Source organism: Corvus kubaryi, unplaced genomic scaffold (assembly GCF_017639235.1).
Source record: "Corvus kubaryi isolate FWS band 111438036 unplaced genomic scaffold, C.kubaryi_AGA036_p1.0 134, whole genome shotgun sequence".
Taxonomy (NCBI): Eukaryota; Metazoa; Chordata; class Aves; order Passeriformes; family Corvidae; genus Corvus; species Corvus kubaryi.
This window is the reverse complement of record NW_024580668.1, coordinates 9,490,230-9,508,891: the sequence shown is the minus strand read 5'-3', so window position 1 is coordinate 9,508,891 and position 18,662 is coordinate 9,490,230. Positions and strand designations below refer to the sequence as shown.

Sequence of the window (18,662 nt, the reverse complement as noted above, 5' to 3'; positions counted from 1 at the left end):
GGAGCTGCCCATGCTGTTCTGAGGCAGCCTGGGGACAGCACTCTGAGAGGAAAAAGCACCCCTAGGATGGAGGTGTCAAGGCTCAGGATGCTGCTGGGGCACTCACTCATGGCCTTACCCCAGGGAAAAGTTGTAGTGCTTTTTAAAATAAATGAGGAGGTTGTGATGGAGCACTCCCAGCCCAGCAGCTGGAAGGCAGGCACAGCCATTCTCAGGCTTAAGGGCACCACTCTGGGCCCTCCCAAAACCCAGTGCAAGCACTAGTCAACTCACTTTTGTCTTTTACGCTCTTTATTTAGGAACAACCAAAAATGTCTGGTTTCATTTCAACAAACTGTACAAGCAAGCTCTTCCCCTTGCCCACCCTCACATCCACATATACAAAAGGAAGGGAAACTTGCCATTCACTTCTCAGAAGTGGCATTGTTGCTACAGGGAGTTCTTGCCCTCAGAATAAGAGCAGGTAAAGTCCATAGCACATACAAGCTACCCTAGCCCTAATAATAGTTACAGCCCACAATCACAGGCAGCTTCTTTTTTCTCTTTAAAACCTTTACCAAAAGTAAAAACTATTTCCTGTTTCACACGATTGCCAAGGTGACCATTTAAAATTGTGGTCTTGAAAAAAAAAAAATCCAAAGTACCAACCCCCCTGGAGCCCCCCATACCTCCCCGGTACAAAGACAGCTTTACCCAGCAGGGCCCTCGCCCTGCTCCCTCACTGCACGGCCACCCTTATGAAAGGTCCCGTTGCAGCTACAATTACATTTTCCTTTGGATAAATCCAAGCAAAATTCCAGGTCATTCAGCACCAGCGTGATTTCTATATAATAATAATTAAAAAAAAAAAAAAAAAGAGACCCCGTTAGGCTGACTTTGTGGTCTGCTGAGAAACAAAGTGATCAACACGCTGTTCCCAAAGTCTCTCTTTTAGTGCAATGTTAGTATGTGCAAGGGGAATCACAGCCACGTACCCATAACACCACCACGAGCCAGATAGGGCAAAGAGAAAGTGCAATTTTAGCTAGAAATTTTCTATGCCATGGATTCCTAGCCCAACCTTCACTAGCACCAGTAAGCAAGAGTCTTCCTAACACCACCTTCCATCAGGACAGGGAAAAAGGGGCTTTAACTGTGCCATCAGAATATGCCAAACATCAGCCAACAGAGCACTTGGGCCATAACAACAAACCCCAAAATTTAAAAAAAAAAAAAAAAAAATTCACTGCTTACATAACAGAGCTCCCTTGCTCTGCATTAAAGTTTTGTGATGCCAATCCAACATTCCTGGTACAGACCACTGCCAGGAAAACATACAGCAGAAACTAAATTTCCCAATAAAAAGAAGAACAGGGATAGCCTGCAAGTGGCTCATTCCCCTCCATGTGTTTTGTTGCCCAATCTCACCCTGCTGGTTTTGGGAGCAGCTGAGAAATGACACCAGAGGTTTATAGGTGAGCTGAATCACATCAGGACCCTGACTGATTTGAAAAGAGCGAAGCCAAAATTATCTGGGCAACAGGGGGGAGAAGTTTGCAAGCATTTTAAATACTGTCACCACGATGGGAATGTGCAGCATCACATTCGCTTTGTAATTTGTGCCCAAGTGCTGAAAATCACCTTTTTCTTCTGATTCCCAGTGAGCCAGCTTCTGATCGGGTTGCTTCTGTTACGTCTCTAAGAGAGGGGCTGCAGGGAAAACAGTACAACACTTCTGCATGTGACCAAAATCTGTTGCTTTCCAATTACAAAAAATAAAATACCCAAAACCCTAAAAGCAAAACCAGCCTTCTACAGCTTCCTTCTCTTGAACTGTCAGGGACACGTAACAAAAATTAACCCAGCAGGTATCTTCCAGCTCCTGTGTGAGCATCCCCCAGCCAGGTTAAAGACTACAGCATTTCTCTGCCAGCAGCTCCTGCTTCTGCTGGTGGCTTCTCCTGGTGACCAACTCAGGGAGGGGACATGAAATCACACTAAGTACCTGCAAGCACCTGTGCCCATCCTCCCACCACGCTGCAGCAGCACTCAGGTCTCAGGCAAGTGGAGATAGGAGCCTGTAGATCATGGTTTGTTTAGTGTTCTGCTAAAAAAAAACAAAAAAGCCCAAAAAGAATAATTTCTAGGAAGCTAATTACAGAGCTGAAAAATAAGGAACCCAAATGAAACATGGAAAAATGTCTAGAAATCTCATGGCAGGGGCTGCTGACATCAGTGAATAAATAAACTCAGTTCCTTGCACCAGGAGAACCAGCAGCCCTTTCCATGAGCAAGCCAGGGCCAGCACAAATCAGGGCTTCGGGTTATTAAGCAATTGGATTGTGCCCTTAATCTAAGCAGCCTCAGAGACATAAGTAACAAGATTCACACGGATTAAAATTGATGGTTTCTGCTGTGCCTGCCAAGCCCAAGCTCAGGCACAGGGGATGGAGGTGGAGAATTTAATTTCCCTTCCTTACTGATGCTGGCTACATCACCTCGATCTTACACCCCTTTCAAGTCAAGATAGTCATCTTTGATTAGATGATGATAAATATTCACACACTGTGAAGAATTGTGGTGACACTTCCTCTTAACACCACAAGAGCTGCTGTTGGGACTGTCAAGCCACCTCTCAGTTTTTCTTTTCAGTTTTGGATGCACACACTTTTCCAATGTCCTGCACCAAAATCCGAGTCTGTTTGGAGATGGCACCTGTTTCTCCTCCTCAGCAGAGAAACAGAAGACCACAGAGCTTAAACCCTCAAAAATCTTCAGCTTATATTTTTATGGAGATTTCAAGTCAACTAAAAATGCAGATAAAAAGGAATGTAGGAGTTAGAAAGGGAACTCGATCATTTTTTGATTTCTTTTTTGCCTCTAAATCTTACCCTCCCCACGCAATGGCGTTTGCCAGCCCCGTCGCCATGTCCGAGGGGAGCCTGCATGGAACAACTTTTTAAAATTCCTCCGACCCAAAAGAAAGAAAACTCCTGCTGTGCTTGTATGAATGCATGGAGACAAAGCTCAAAAACCTCAGCAGCTTCCAACCCTCAAGGCTGGTTTTTCTGTGTACACCGGGAAATTCTCCCTCTAGCTCACAAGACTTCTTTTCGATTTTTCTGGAAAACTGGCTGAATACAATCCAAGTGCAAAATATTTCAGCTAGTGCATCAAAACATGGTTTGAAGGGACCAGTTCATACCATAGTCCTTAAGCATTCCTGTAGATGGAGCGGGGATCACTCTTCCAATCAGCCATAGGCCCTTAAGTGTACATCAAAAATCCCACAGAAAATCACCTTGAATGGGCAAACTACACTTCCAACATATTTATATAGCAAGTAGTTAGTAAAAGTGTACATTTTTAATGTACATCTTAATGCAATAAAGAATCAATGGCATATTTGAACTGTATATATGTGTAGTTAAATAAACCTGCATGTACATAGACACTACAGAGTAAATTGACCTACCTGTATTTGTTCTCTGAAGGTGACACTGTACATACATCCATATTCTCAGGCTGCACGACTCCCAGATCTGCTTTCAGCTCTAAAACCACCCAGATTCTCCCACCCTCTCTGGTATTTTGGGGTGCACAGGATTGCACCCATGAGGGTGAACCCCTAATGCCCCAAGAGAGCCACGGGGATGCCACTGGCTGAGCTGTCACCAGCCAATGTGGGATGGCTGCTGGTCATGCCTCCAATACTGGTGTCACGACCACCAATAGCGCATCCAAAGAGAAATTTAGGGAGCCTGGTGCCACACAGGCTGCTCCAGGTCGGTGCCACCCCTGCTGACAGCGTGGTGGGATGGCTGGTCTGGCTACGGGGTGCACGGTGCAAGCGGCCACGTCCAGGGCATCGCCCCGGCTCTCTGTGGGGTGCAGGTCACCTCTGTCTGGAGCAGACTGTGGTCACACTTGGCCACGGTCTCACACCGTGTGCCAGGGAAGCCCTGTGAGCTCAGGCACAGGCACCCAGCACGTCCCACCGGGCCAGGGAAAGCCTCTGCCAAAGCACTGAGCAGCCACAGCCCCTTCCAGCAGCTAAGCAAGGCGGCCTCTTGAAGAGGGGGCGAAGAAAGAATTGCAAAAGCAAGGGCAATTAAAGGTAGAAATCAGACACCATCTTTGGAAGAGCTTCTGAAAGAGCTTTTTTGTTTTTAAACCAGATTTTTTTGTAAATCTCTGGATCCGATCCTTTGGGGTTTGCTACCCACCCTCCTAATAAATATCATTTACCACCAACAATAAAGTCTCCCACATTAAAAAGCTCTCACTAAATAAAAACCTTCTACTGAAAAAGCTTGGCTGAGTTGGCTTGGCAAAAAATAAGGAGCTATGACTACTCTCCATAAATACATCAGCAGATAAACACCAAAAACTATTTAAGTTAAAGGACAATGTTGGCTCCAAAACAAACCAGGAATGAACCAGCCACGAATTAATTCAAACTAGAAACTTAAATAAAGTTTCTAACCACTCAAAGGCAGTCAATTTCTGGAACAGCCTTCCAAGAGCAAAAGTGAAGGCAAAACATGGAACCAATTTGGAGTTGGGTTTTGATTAGTTTGTGACAGAATGATCTGACACAGCATTTGGCTGGACTATTCAGCTCAAGAGTTTCCCTTCTAGACTTTGTTTTCTATTAGAAAAGAATATTTAAAGCAAAAATGTTCAAGCAGTTGCATCACACAGCAACCACCCAAGACAACACACATTAAAAATTTACAGGTATCAGGCAGCAGGCGGGAAAACCGGGAAATTTATTTTGCTCTTTTGCTAGAACTATTGCACATGGCCTGGGGAAAAAAGGGGGGAAAAAAAAGAAAAGGAAAAAAATAAAAAGGCTGGAACAAACACTTGAAATCACCAGCAGTGCTGCAGGAGGATCTGCCATGTAGGGCTGCAAGAAGGAAACTTCCCGATGGCAGCAGAGCCGCTGCCTTGGAGACAACAATGACTTGAACCACTCACAGCCACACTGTGACTCTCCGTGTTTGCTCTTTGAAGAACAGACTGTTCTCTCCAAACAATGAAAAGGATTCCAGGTCAGGATGCAAAAATTATTATGTGCTAGTTCTCAGAGACTAAAGAGAGACTTGGAGATTTAACAGCCTGTTACAGTCAGTCTCCAGGAGCACAGGGGAAAGTGTTCTAGCCAGCAAGGGACAGATGATGCCAAACTCCATCTCCTGGGCTGCCCAGGTCTGGATACCTGCTGCTTATCAGAGAGTATGCAATGCTCACTCTAACCTCATCTGGAGAGATGAGAATCTCACTCAAATTCAAGACTGGCAGTTTTCTTCTCAAATACCTTCCCTTTCCTACTACACTCACACTTGTGTGCCCACAAAGCCCTTCACTGCCAGGGCTTAAGGACCAGAAAAGGCAGAGAGGATATATGCAGCCAAGCCAACCTTTAGAGAACAAACACCTTAACGGACAGATGAAAAAATAAAAAAAGAAAAAAGAAACAAGTACTGTGCCATGATAGTCCATATCTAAGCAATGACCTTGTTTACACAATGTCTGAGATTTGTTATGCTTGTATAGGCAGCTGTAGGCATCGGTATATGAATATGAAATCTGAAAGTCTGTCACTGGAAAGCAAACAGGAGCATCCTATTTCCTGGGTGCGAGCTGAGCCCCTGCCTCCGCCAGCTCCCAGCTGTCTCCTCGGCTGGGCCACCGAGAGCTCAGCACCGAGTGCCCAGTTTTTGCACGTACTGCCTCGTGTGCTGTGCTCAAAGGTCTCACGTATGGCAGTGCTTCATCACCACGTTCTGCTCCTCAGGTTTGGATCAGGCCGGCCCATGGGTTTCTTAAAGATCACAAATTTCTTCTCAAGGGTAAGAGCAGATCCTCCGGGGCTGGTGGTTTGAGTTCAGTCTGTTTCTGAAAAAGAACAGAGGTGTCAGAGATGCTCCTGGCCTTGCTCCAGATGGGGTGCTGGGTGGGGAGGAGGGGATACAGGAGTGCCTTAGGATAGGCAAAATCAGGAGCCTTGACAGAGTTGGCCGCAATGAAGGGCTAGCACCATTCAGAGGAGCCGGGAAACCCAAAATCCTTGAGGGAGTGGAGTTGGCTTTGCATCCCTAAGGAGGGAAGCACCCTTGCTAAGCACCTCCTGCCTCTGCACAACGAGGGTCAACGGGACCCCATTGTTCTGGGTGGCATAAAGCTCAGAGAGCACTAGCAGGGGCACAGCCCCCTCCCCAGCACAGGCACAAAAGCTGGCCCCCCAGCAGTCCCCAAACCCACCACTCCCCTGCAAAGCACACAAGGTGTGCAGCAAGGGTAGGGCCCATCCAAACCCATGCTCCAAAATCCTCCAGATTAGATGGGAAGGGAAGCAAAGAATTTTACTTGAGTTTTATAATTATTTTGTTAAGGCCTGCAGCCATGGCAGAGATGTGTGAGAAGCTCCAAAGCACGGCAGTGGGACTGGAGAAGATCCCAGCTTGCCAGCAAGGGGCTGCGTGCATGGACCATCGTGGGACAGGGCCAGCACTTGGCCATCCCCATCTGGTGGGAACCCTGCCAGGGAGGAAACAGTCCCCAGGCCAGGGAGGAAACAGTCCCCAGCTACACCACGGAAAAACCCACAGAGGGCTTGGAAAGCACCTCTCCTCTCCTCCACACACACATGCACACACAGACACACGCCTTCCAAAAGTGAGGCCTGGAGACTCCATGTCCCCTCCTTCCTTTGCAGCCTCCACCTCCACCACCTGAGCCTTGCACCATGCCGAACAAGGATGTTCACATCTGGAAAGCTGGCAGCAGGAGAGAGAAAGGCAGGCAGGGGGTGTGTCTGCTGCTGGACTCCAGGTGGGGACATGGAAGGAACCAGTGGCATAGGACAAGCAGCCAGGCCCCTTTCTTCCCAAATAAATAAATAAATCCATGGGCCATCTTCCCACAGGGCAGGTAAAAGGATCGGACACTCCTGATGTTTTACTCCAGCTTGAAATAAAGCCAGGATTTGGCTTCCGAATGGTGCCAGCACCCAGTGACCAAGGCAGGAAGGGGCAGGCAGGCAGTGGCACTTGCATCATCCTGTCAGACCCTCCTCACCCTCCTTTCCTTTATGCCCTTCTTTCACAGAGCGAGCTCCTCACCATTTCCTCAGTTAAACCTCAAACACTAACCCCTTCGCTGAACCCGTGTCCCAAACAGGAGAGGCCCAGCGCCCCGTGCCACCCCAAGCCCTCCCACGCTGAGGCAGGGGCCTTACCCAGCCTTGTGGCGAGCGGTGGGCCGGGGGCGTCGGGGGTCCCAGCGCTGCCCTCCTGGCCGCCCGGCTCCCACGCCTCGCTGCTCTCCGACGCCTCCGCGCCGGCTTCGCATGGCCCTTTCCGGCTCCTGGCCGCCTCGGGGCCGGAGCCCCTGCCCTCCTCCTCCGCCTTCACCGCAAACCACACCTTGAGCTGCTGGGCGCCGAGGCGGGCGCGCTCGCAGAGGCCGGGCACGTCCTCCTCCCGCAGCCCCTTGTGCTTCTCGTAGTAGTCCTCGAGCACCTCCCGGCCGGCGGGGCTGACCTCCACCAGCCCCGGGGGGAAGACCCCCCGCCGGTAGTTCTGATACCACTTCAGCTGCCCGTTCTTGTAGCCATACCGGCTGTCCCCGAACCAGCGAATGACCTCGGCCCGCGGCAGGCCCGTCTGGGACACGATGGCGTCATACTCCTGGTTCGTGGGGCGCTGGGTCTGCACGAACATTTGCTTCAGCAGATGCCGCTGCTGGGCTGTTTTTTTGAAGTTCAGTTTGGTTTTGGGAGGGGTGGGCGGCCGGCTGGAGCTGCCATCCCCCTTTTCATTTGCGCCGGTCCCCAGTACCTCGTTTTTGCCGTTGGACTCGGTCACTCGCAGGTTTTTCAGGTTGATTTTGATGGGACTCACCTTCCGCTCCGCCGAGTTCGGGTTGCTGCTGGAGGCGTCGACTGAGCCGTTTTCACTCGTGGCCCTCTGCTCATCCGAGGAGTCTTCCCCTTCCCCGCCTCCATTCTCTGCCTCCTCCTCCTCCTGTTGAGCCACCTCTTCCACTTTCTTATTTTCCTCCGCCACCTTCTTCTTCCTCCTCTCCGAGAACCAGCTGTCAATCTCCCTCCGTGTCATCTTTGTTTCCCCCCTCAGGCGGTTCACCTCTTCCTCCGCAGGAAGGGGATTTTGGGCAAAACTGCTCTCCAGGGCTTTCAGCTGCTCCGGCGCTCGCTCCTTGTACTTGGTCGGGGTGAAGTCGGGTGCCTGGTGCCATGACTGCCGCCGTGGCGGGTGGTGAGGGGCTGGTGTGGCCGCCACTGCCGCAGGGCTCAGCTCGGCTCCTCTGGGTGGGACGTCGAAGGTGATTTCGGGCAGGGAATCAAGAGCACTGTCCCCAGGGAACACGGCCCGGCCGCCTCTCACATTCCTGTAGTGGTACCTCCTGTCGCTGAACCATTTTCGGATCTCCTTGGTGGACAAGCCTGTGATCTTTGTCAGCCGCTCGACTTCAGCCTGGCCAGGGAACTGGTTTCTGCAGAAGCTGCCTTTGAGGGCTGAGAGCTGCTCATGGGACTTCTTGTTTTTGTAGACATTGGGATCCAGGAAGGTCTGCGAGGAGATGGCAGGGCAGGCGGTGAGCAGTGACTGGGCGCTGTTGACCACCTTGACCCCGGATGTGTTGCTGGAGCTCACGGTGCTGTGCTGCGCCGCCGGCTGTGGCTTGGGGACAGAAGTCACTGCCAAGGTGAAGGAGGAGCTGGTGCCCTTCAACCCATTTGCCATGATGGGCTGTGTGACCAGCAGCCCCCCTGTCCCCTCTGGCTGCCCCACCACGTGGCCTGGTAAAGTTGCCTGGATAAGATGGGGAACAGTCCCAGGATTTGCAACCAGGGGTGTGTTCAACACCGTAATGGTGGGTTGTGGCACAGACTGAATAACAGTGTTGAACATCTTTTTCCTGGCATCTTCGATCTCCTCCGGTGACCAGCTGATGCCCTGCTTCAGCCTCTGCGCAGTGAACCAGATCTTCAGCTGCTCTTCTGGGTACTTGGTCACCACGGTCAAGTAGCAGAGCTCAGCTTTGGTGGGGTAGGGGAACTTGTTGAAAGAGTTTTTCAGGAAGCTGTTGGAGTCCATGGCAGCATTGTACGTGGGAATGCTGCTCAGTGGGATCATCACCTTGGGAAGGGACTTGGATGTGGGGAGCTGCTGATGCAACGGGGGCTGCTGCTGCAGCGACACAAGCTGTGCAACACCGGCCTGCAGAACAGGCACGTTTCCTATGATGGAGCCATTCACTATGTGGGATGACTTTGTTGAACTTGCAGTGGGCTGGCTGACTGGCACAGACCCATTTGGGAATGAATGCTCTCCATCCTTCACCTCTGACTCACCGCCCAACTGACTTGACACATTCTCCTTCAGCGTGTGGATTTTTTTGGCCTCGGGTTTACCCTTCATTATCTTCATGATGGGGGTTTTGGTAATGATAATTTCAGACTGGCCATCTGCCCCTTCTTCAGGGACCTCTCCCGGCAGGTCATGGCTGCTGGTGGCCTCACAGAGACTTTGCTCCACGGCTGTACGACTGTCCTGCTTCACCACCCTCCAGACAAAGCTCGTCTCACCGGCGTGAGACTCCGTGTTGTGGTGCAAGAGCCCTTCGTGGCTGTTGGCCAGGAAGCTGCACCCGACGCAGGCGAACGCGGGGTCTTTGCTGAAGTCTGAGTGCTCAGAGTCCAAGTGCCCAAAGAACTGGTGAAGGTCTTGAGACCCAAAGTCACAAGACTTGCAGATATAAGTGTCACCATCGGCAATGCCGCGGTGCCCGTTGGACAAAGCTCCATTATTACTGTTGCTGGCCCCAGCATCACTCGCTGCTGGTCCTTCTGCAGGAGCCTCTGGTTGTGTTCCTTCATGATCATCTTCTCCAGCATCCTGTTCAGTCTCCTGAAGCACCAGTGTTTTTACTGGTATCATGCAGGGAGTTGTGGATTTCCTTTTGCTAGCCATGGCTACAATTGATCCAGAGGACTATTTTTCTTTCATTTAAATTAAATTCAAATTTAGAAAGCGCTGTTGCAAGTGCTCTGTGGTCCAAATTCCAGCAAACTCATGATGTCCCGAGGAGTTGTTGTCAAATGTTGACAAATGTTCATATTTGCCACTGAACCTGAGGATAAGGAGAGGGAGGAGGGGTTAGTTCCCTTGGTATTAGACAAAGCACAACTGCCCTGGTATTTAACTGCTTCACTCAATAAATAATTTTTCCTCTTTCATTGGAAAAATCTAACTTGACCTTGGGTTTGCTGTATTTTCACACCTAACCCTATGAACTATCTGTTTCAAAACAAACACACAAATATGCCACTTTTACAGCCCACATCAAATTCTCATTTAAGGAGGAAAACCACTGAATTTTTCCCTCATTCTGCCCTATGAAGACCCATCTTTGGTGTTTCAGCAGGGAGAGCACTGCCTGGGCTCCCAGTGTGCCCCAGGTCCCAGCTCAGCCTCACACAGAAGGTGACACCAGGCAGGGTCACCTGGGAAAGCCACCTGCTTTCCATCACAAAAAAAATGATGAAAAATCCACATTCTGCGCAAAACATTTCAATTTCTTCAAAATCAGCATTTTCCATCCATCCCATCGGGAAGTTTCTTGCCAGCTCAGAGCCCTGTGCCCGTGCCAAGAGTCTCTGCAGACACCCAGAGCTGCTGCCGGGAGCGAGTGGGCTGCAGTATTTTAGCCCTCCTTGCTCAGCAAGTCTGCAAAGCACTTGGGAGATGCCCCTCCCATCCTGTGTTCACTTCACCACTGTTCCAACAGCATCTGCGAGTCCTCGTCTCGAGCCGCAAGAGAAGGTAAAGGCCCCAAAGCTCAAGAGCAGCATCACAATGTTCCTGGCTCCCAGCCTTCCCCTCCCACCACCTCTGCAGCTTTTGGCAGTCACACCACCCAATGCACCGGGGTATTCCCTAACAAAGTATAATTTCTCGTCAGTGCAAGCCCATCTTGCTTGGGCTAACCAGAGATTTGTTACATTTAAAACCAAAACCGAACAAAAATAAGCAAAACCCAACCAACCAACAATAATTTTTCCTTTTTTATTTTCTCCTCTGAAGCTGAAGCAGACCCTGAAGTGCTCCAGCCTGTGGAAGGCCAGGGCTGGCTGAGGGACAACCTTATTAGCCACAACCTTATTCCTGGCCTGATGTAGTATTCCCACGTGCACAGCAAATGCTCTGTGCCTGAGATCATGACCCCAGGGCAGTAAAGCTGCTGTAGCTGGCACCAGCAGTCATCTGCCTGGTGCCACCCCTCTGTCAACCTTTTCTACAGCAACTCTGCTTTTTTTTCTCTTCAACAGAGGGATAGAATGGTATTTTTCCAGACTGCAAGGTCACTTGGAAGCATATGGACACACTGATTCATATTACAAAGACTCTGTGCCAGATTTCCCTGGGATTTACAGTAACAGCAACTGAGCTTTATAAAAACACTCACAAAAACTTGAACTTTAAGAAAAAAAAATACTTACCATCCTATGAGATGACTCACAGAGGTAACTCCTATCAGTTACAGCAGTTGTGCACCAGCAGCTTTCTCAGGTCAGATATTTGGAGCTGATCTCATGCACTGAGAAATGCAGATCAGGCAAATGGCCTGGTGGTGCTTATGCAATACCTCCTGTGCTTAGTTTTGTTGATAGTTTTTAGAACAGAGGAATGAAAGATCCTCATGCAAAAAAAAAAAAAATCAAGTGGAGGAAGTTCAATTTCAAATGACCTCCTTAACTTTATGAGATTTTTTTTTTTAAAAAGCTTGTTCTGAAAGCTGACATAATTTTTTCCAAATGGGAGAGCGTGGATGGCTGGCTCTGGCCTCAGCAACTCTCAGGCACCGTTTGAAAGACTGACGGGAAAACGTAACTTCCCGTTAATGTGGGCTGATCTGAGATTACAAAACAGTCCTGTAAATAGTGTTAGTCATCACTGAACTTGGCATCAGAAAAGACTGCTTGCTATGCTAAAGCATCGTGAAGAGCTAGAAATTATAACTTAAAAATAATCTATAAATAAAACAGGTATTAAAGCTGTGAGCTGGATTTAGACTGTGGGGATTGCACATCTCAATACTTGCTTTATGCCACTCTCATCCCACCTTCCCATGGTTAGTCCTGCCCTCTGCAGAGGGCCAGAAAGTTTTTCATTAGCATTAGCAAGAGGAATATTTGGATGAGTATGAATGGACTGTGCTATTCAGAGGGGAATAGCATCCATTTGACACCAATCCCAAGATCCTCATTTTTGATGCTAAGTTAAATATTACACAGTCTAGCAGGCTGCAATGACCTTTCCAAGTTGAGTCAGTTAGGGAAAAACCAGTAAGATCAGCCTGAAGGCTACAAAATACAGCTTTAAAGGCTGAGAGGAGTTTCATTTCAGGCAAGCAATGGTAAAAGGGAATACTTATTTCATTTTATCCTGCAGCTTTAACACAGGGAGAAGCTGCTGGGCCCTCTGCAAGCTTTTTTCTTTCCAGCAAACTCCAGAGATTCAGTTCCAGAGTCTCCATTACTGAGACAGCTCCAGTCCCTGACAGAGATGACCCAGTGTTTATGGGGTCTCCAGATATCAAAAAGATGATTTTTATCTGTCAACAGATAAATTTGATACAAAGCAATGGCGACACACAAAGACCCCCATTGTGCCACGTTAACAAAGTGCCTCTCCCGAGCACTCCATCGCTATTATTTTGGGTAAATGTGAATGGCCTGAGCCACCTACAGAGAACCTAAAAGCTCTGCATTTCATTTACCAGCACATTTGCATCAAACTCTGTGCTCTCTCCAACAACTTTCCTTAAAAATGCAATCAAAGCAGCCCCAGCCACCACTGGTCTCCTGCGGGGCTCCAATATTAATGCCACCTGAGAACACAGATTGCAAATTTTAGCTGGAAGTGAATCATAGTGGCAATTTACTGGGGAAAAAAAAATTAATCAAGTGTACTGTTTGTCCATTTAATTTCCATGGAACAGTTGCATAACCACATGTTGGGAGCATGTTTTATTCACTGCTCACCTTCTGGAATGCACTTAATACTTTAATACACCACTAATATAAAACAGAATGGATAATTCACTCATTTCTCCCTTATTAAAGTAAGAAGGGCTGTTCTAATGGATAGGGTAGATTAATGGCAGAAAAATTATTCAATTGAAAAACATCCTTACAACTGATCTCAGTGTATATACCACCACTGTAGATGCCTCAGACCCATCTGCACAACCATGAGTGAAGAACTCTATTTCCTACATATTATTTTATGATTAACTGGAGCAAAGAGACATTAGCTGAAAGGAAGAGCTACCTGGCAGCCAGGAAGACAAAGTTATTGTACTTAAATTCATGGTTCCTATTTAATTTATACCTGCTAATTTCATAGTGAGGTAGCAGAGTAAGGAGGACAAATGTCCAGTGCACCTAAACCATCTCTGCTGCTGGAAATTTGAGGGAAAAGTGACTTAAAGCAGAGCCAAACCAATTCTGTCCCAGTGATGCTCACAGAGAAAATCATGCTGGAGGGAAAGGTGGCAGTTCCAGGTACAAAACCAACCCTCTGCAGAGCAGCTTTGCCTCCACTGCGGGAAACAATGCCCAGACTGGTCACAGTGAGCTCTGCAATAGCAGAAAATTTACTTCTGCAGAGATTAACAAAGGGAGGTTTCGAAATCTGCACTGCTGAGTATGAACTTTCAGCTTTTTCCAGCTTGGCTGGATATAACTGGTTTGGTTTTAAATGTTTCACTGAATTAACGAGTTAGGTTGTTAATGCAAAACATTCACTGCGCACAGTGCCAAGGTCCCCAGTTAGAAGATTAATTTTTTGTGACCTTTTGCAAACCTCGCCTAGAAACAACAACCAGAAAACCCACCAGGCAGCAGCACCAGCCAGGACACAGCAGCTCCAGTCCCACTGCCCAGGCACGGGAATACAGGGACAGCTGCCTTCTCCTGCCCCCAGCCCTGCCAGCTCCTGGGTGCCAATGCTGACACCAGGGACAGGGCTCCATGGGGACACAAAGGATGGCTACATGCTCTGTGGGCTTTGGTGCTCTGCTGAAGAGGGAATGCTCCGTTAAAATAAAATGAAATTAATAAAAAATTAGATTTTTAAAAATAAGCACCAAAGTAGAAGTAAAATGACAGTTTTCTCAACACTTTCAGAGCCTACCAGGCAGGCAGACACGCTCCCCAGGTCAGAGATAAAGTTAATGTTTCTGTCTCATATGGAGCCAAGCACAATATTGGCACTTTAAATAAAAGTGGTTTGTTTTTAAGTTGAAACTCCGCAGGCCCCAGCTGATAGCATCATATGAGGGGAAAAGAGGAAAAAATCAAAGCAGGAAAAAAAGTTGACGTTTTGGAGTTTTTGTCTCTCCCCTTCAGGCTCTACCTCCAGCCAGGGTCCAAAGATAAAGTGCTGTCTCTGGGAGTTCCAGAGGACTTCCCAATCACACTGTAATTAGTAAGGGCATTAACTAAAAGATCCCTGTAGCCAGCACCATTGACCCAAACCTGAGGGCTGAGCCCCCTTCCCCTTCCCACCAGCCCAAACTCCCACCATGGTTGACAGCAGGTCCCCCCCACATGACAGACACCCAGTTTGCCCTGGGCAGCACTGGGAGGCAGCTCAGCAGCCTGGGACTGGGTGCATTTACCCAGTGCTGGGGAAGGGAGGAAAAACAGGTCCATGTATGTGGGCTACAGGCCCATGGCCATCCTGCTGCCAGCCATGGCAGTCCTGGGATTCTTCCTCTTTGGCTGGACATTAATGTTCCTTCTGCTTTTGCAATCTGTTCATGGGAAGTCATGTAGGAATTTCACCAGTTTGAATTATTTTTTGCCAAAACATGCCCAGTGGGGGCTATTGCTAATCCATCCCAGGGACATACTGTGTGGATGGACACCTCAGCAAAGACCCCTCCAGGCCACATCCCTGTCACTCGATATGGACAGACACGGCCAGAGGGGACAGATCACCTCTCCAGAGAAACTTCCAAGGTGTGGATGGGACCTCCCTGCCAGCTGTGCCAGCACACCTCTGTGAAGAAGAAAGGGCAAGATTTGGCAGGGCTGAGCCCCTCTGTTCCCAGTCTGCAGTTGTACATCCCAGCTAGCTGGAGTCCAGAATCCTCCCTGAGTAACTCTGCAAAGGCTGCAGCTGGGAGGAAGTCACAGGATGGGAACATCTCCAGCAGCCTAAAAATGCCAGCAGCACAGCATCACCCTGGCTCCCAGCACATGCCATGCCCTTGCCCAGGGCTGGCACCTGGAGGTAGCATCTGCCACCCAAAGCCTGGTTCATAACCCAGGCCAAGGTCATGACACACTTAATTCTTTTGGGGTTTAACCCCATTCAGGACTGCAAGTTCCCATCAACGAGCAGTTAATGAGATTTTCCCCTCCAGAGCAGATTGGTACCACACTAACTCTGCAGGCACTCAAACCTCAGGTGATCTCAACATGAACAAGCAGAGCCACCAGCAATACAATAACCACAGCCCCAGAGAAGTCACGTAGGCAAGAAAGGCTCTTCACATCTTATTATTTCACACTGCACGAATGTACAAACACACGCACAAACTTCAGCAGTTTTGAGCTTCAAGCAGCATCACAGTCAACATTTGTACTAAGGAACAATTTCTCTTTATGCCAACTGGTCAGGGTGCTTTGTAGCTTAAGCCTGGCTTTGAAACCGCGGGTACAGTCTAAATGCAGTGGGAGCCGGTTGACCGAACAATCGTATTCATTCTCCATTCCTTGGCAGGCCTAGAGCAGAAAAGCGTCTTTTCCATTTAGACCAGTTAAACAGAGCTATTCATTAAAATTTCACCCTTCTCCAAACTGCTGGACTTCTCCATTTAAAATCTGCCTTTAAGAGAAGCCCTCTCTCCTCTGCCCCACAGTACTCCTCATCCCTCCGTCTCAAGTAGTCACCCATTTCCGAGCTGTGTTTTTGGATTGCTCTTGTGCTGTAAGAGCAGCACCTCGCCTGTGTGATGGTATCTGGGCAGAGGCTGCCTCAGCACTCAGGGACTAATGGCAATTATCTCTGCTTTTTTTTTTCCCCAGACAGGCACAAAACTGAGCAAGATGGAAGGTTAGAGAGAGCCGGCTGAAACAGAATGCGATTAGAGTATAAAAATAGGTCACTGGGATAATATAACCTTTAGACTATTGGCAGTGTGCCCCCCTTAGAGACAAGCCCGTGTGCTGTATTTCAGGAGAATGTGAGGAATAAAAAACAACCACCACGATACACATCAAAACAAAACCACTGATCATCCCTCGGAGCTTTGCGTGCTTCTGTTTGAACATCACTAACATTAATTCACTCCTTTTCCTCTGCCCTCATCCATTTGATTGAGCACAAAATAAATGTTATGCAATCATACCATTAACATCTTCCAAAAGAGTAATAATCTCTCTTGGCACAGAGGCTTCATTACAGATTTGCTCCGCATTGCACTACCTTAGCAGGGTTCACAGTTCCAGCATCCAAGGGACCCACCTCCATAGCTTCAATCCTCAGATTTTGTCCATTCTGCAAAACATTCCCGGCATTTCCCCAAAGCAAAAGGCCCAGCAGACCGATAATCACATCTCGACAGAGCCAGTTCTGAGGTTAGCACTACCAGCAGAGGACACCAGATAGCACAACGGAGCTTCAAGAAGTCCCTCAGCTCATCTGTATCAGTGTCCCCCTCACCTCATACTCAGCTGGTGACTGCCAGCAGGTTGGTTTGTGCCTGAACAGGACAGTACAGCCATGCTTGTGAACACAAAAGCCCCTTGTGCTTTCTCTAGGACGTTTCATCTTTGCTTGCATTGCCAGGGCTTTGTTTGTGATTTCATCTTAAACACAGGCACCTCAAACAGCCCCTCACATGTCAGTAATATCCTGCCACACCGCCTTCAGATATGCCACACACCTTGTGATCCCACCCTTAGAGCTCATTGTCAAGCATCACCATTTGTGTGAGGCAAGCCCAGCTTTGGCAGATGCAGCCCTTCGGAACGTATGTGAAGATGAAGAGGTTACACCTAAAACACACTTCTTTGTGTTTTTATTATCTGAAATTGCTGGACTGGCTCCAAGCCAAAAATCCACCAGGGAGCTCAGAGTAATGAATTAAGCACCAGAGGTAGATCTTAGTCCATGCCAAATTTCTGACAAGGATATTTGAGACTTTTACATCAGCAGGGAATGTTTGGCTGAGCTGGTGAGGAGCTCACAGGTGTGAGCACCCAATGGCAACAGAGCACCCGCAGTGCCACAGCCCCGCTGTGCTCTCAGTGCTGCTACAGCCTGCCCCATCCCAAGGAATCATCTTGGGGAAGGCTTGGAGCCCACCTTTCTGATGTACCTCTGCTCACAACCCCACTGCCAGGTTTGCACATCCACCTCCAAACGGGTGACCTTAATCAAGGGGCCATCACCCCAAATTTGGGAACCGCAGCTCTAATGCCAGCACAACATTTACTGTTAAAAGAAAACCAGTGCCAGCTTTTGTACCAGCACCACAACGATCCCACTGCAGACACAAACCCAAAAGCCTGTCACACAGGTTTCTCACCAAGCATCCAAGTCCCCTGCGGAATGAAGAACCGCTTGCTGAAGCCAGGCTGATCACCAGTTACCAAGCAGCCACGTAAGGGACAGACTCGCAGCAATTCCAGGGAAATAGAGAGTGCCCAGAGCTTTAAAACAAGATGTGGGTGGGAAGGACTAAACCAATCTACTAAATAGTACCAGAGGCGCTGGAGCTGATCATCTGCAGCACAGCCTGATGACTACAAGTGCTGCAGCCCCTTCCCAGCTGAGCATTTTTGGATTACTTCATCCCCTGTGCCCTTTTGCAATATGCAGCTTCAAGAGCTGCGTTACGTCCTGGCTCGGCCTCAGCTCCCATTCCCCCACTTACAGTTGCTATAACCAAAAAGACAACTGCAAAATACTTTGTCTGAAAGCAAAGAAATGGGGTCTGGCAGGTTGGGATCACGGATTATTTTTTTCCATCCCCATGGATTCTGCTTCAGAGTTGTCCTTTCAGACCTTGCGCGCAGCCGATGGCTTTTGCAGCTTATTGAGCCCGCTGGTTTATGGCAATGTTTTTCTGCTCACTGAACTGGCTCATTCTTTCAGCAGAACAAACTGTTCCACGTTGAGGCAGGAGTTGGCTGTGTTTTAACAAAGGATTTTTCCCTTCTGACAGTGTTTTGCAAAAGACCCAAAAAAAGGAGTTTGGAGCCAAGTTACAAAAGGTCAGGAGAGGCGAGTCAAGCACTGGGTGTAGTTCCTGTATGTCACAGCCAGACAAGGAAATGGGTGGGGAGAAGAGGAATGGCATTTTGAGCTGCAATAATATGTATAAAGTGATATTAATGAGGAATGGGTTTTTAAATGAAGATGGCAAGTATGCAGGCACTATAATTTTTGCTGTACAACAGCAGGCTTGTTAGGTAGGCTGAGGTCTCTGCAATCATTTATCCATGTGAAGCATGCATTTGAGAGAGTTCAAGTAGCACTAGGAGTGAGAAAAAGGCAGTCTTATTTGCTTCCCCTCCCCAAGCTGATTTCAAGGAGCTACCACACTCTCATCTCCCGTCAGCCAAATGAATA

At 48.5% G+C, this 18,662-nt stretch overlaps 1 protein-coding gene across 3 annotated transcripts in view; it reads right to left on the bottom strand.

The window, feature by feature from the left end:
* Positions 1–273: 273 nt before the first annotated feature.
* The window catches only part of ZHX3 (zinc fingers and homeoboxes 3), a 46,383-nt gene continuing 27,994 nt past the window's right edge, over positions 274–18,662 (bottom strand). The window contains exons 1-3 of one of the 3 annotated variants that reach the window (XM_042049666.1): positions 17,617–17,743; positions 7,226–10,143; positions 274–5,883 (exon numbers count right to left, since the gene is read on the bottom strand). In XM_042049666.1, coding sequence (XP_041905600.1) covers positions 5,873–5,883; positions 7,226–9,983 — 2,769 coding nt within the window. In that variant the 5' untranslated portion in view covers positions 9,984–10,143; positions 17,617–17,743 and the 3' untranslated portion in view covers positions 274–5,872. Of the gene's footprint in view, positions 5,884–7,225; positions 10,144–11,512; positions 11,888–17,616; positions 17,744–18,662 lie in introns of those variants that run through there. The other 2 variants (XM_042049659.1, XM_042049652.1) reach the window with 2 other exon arrangements.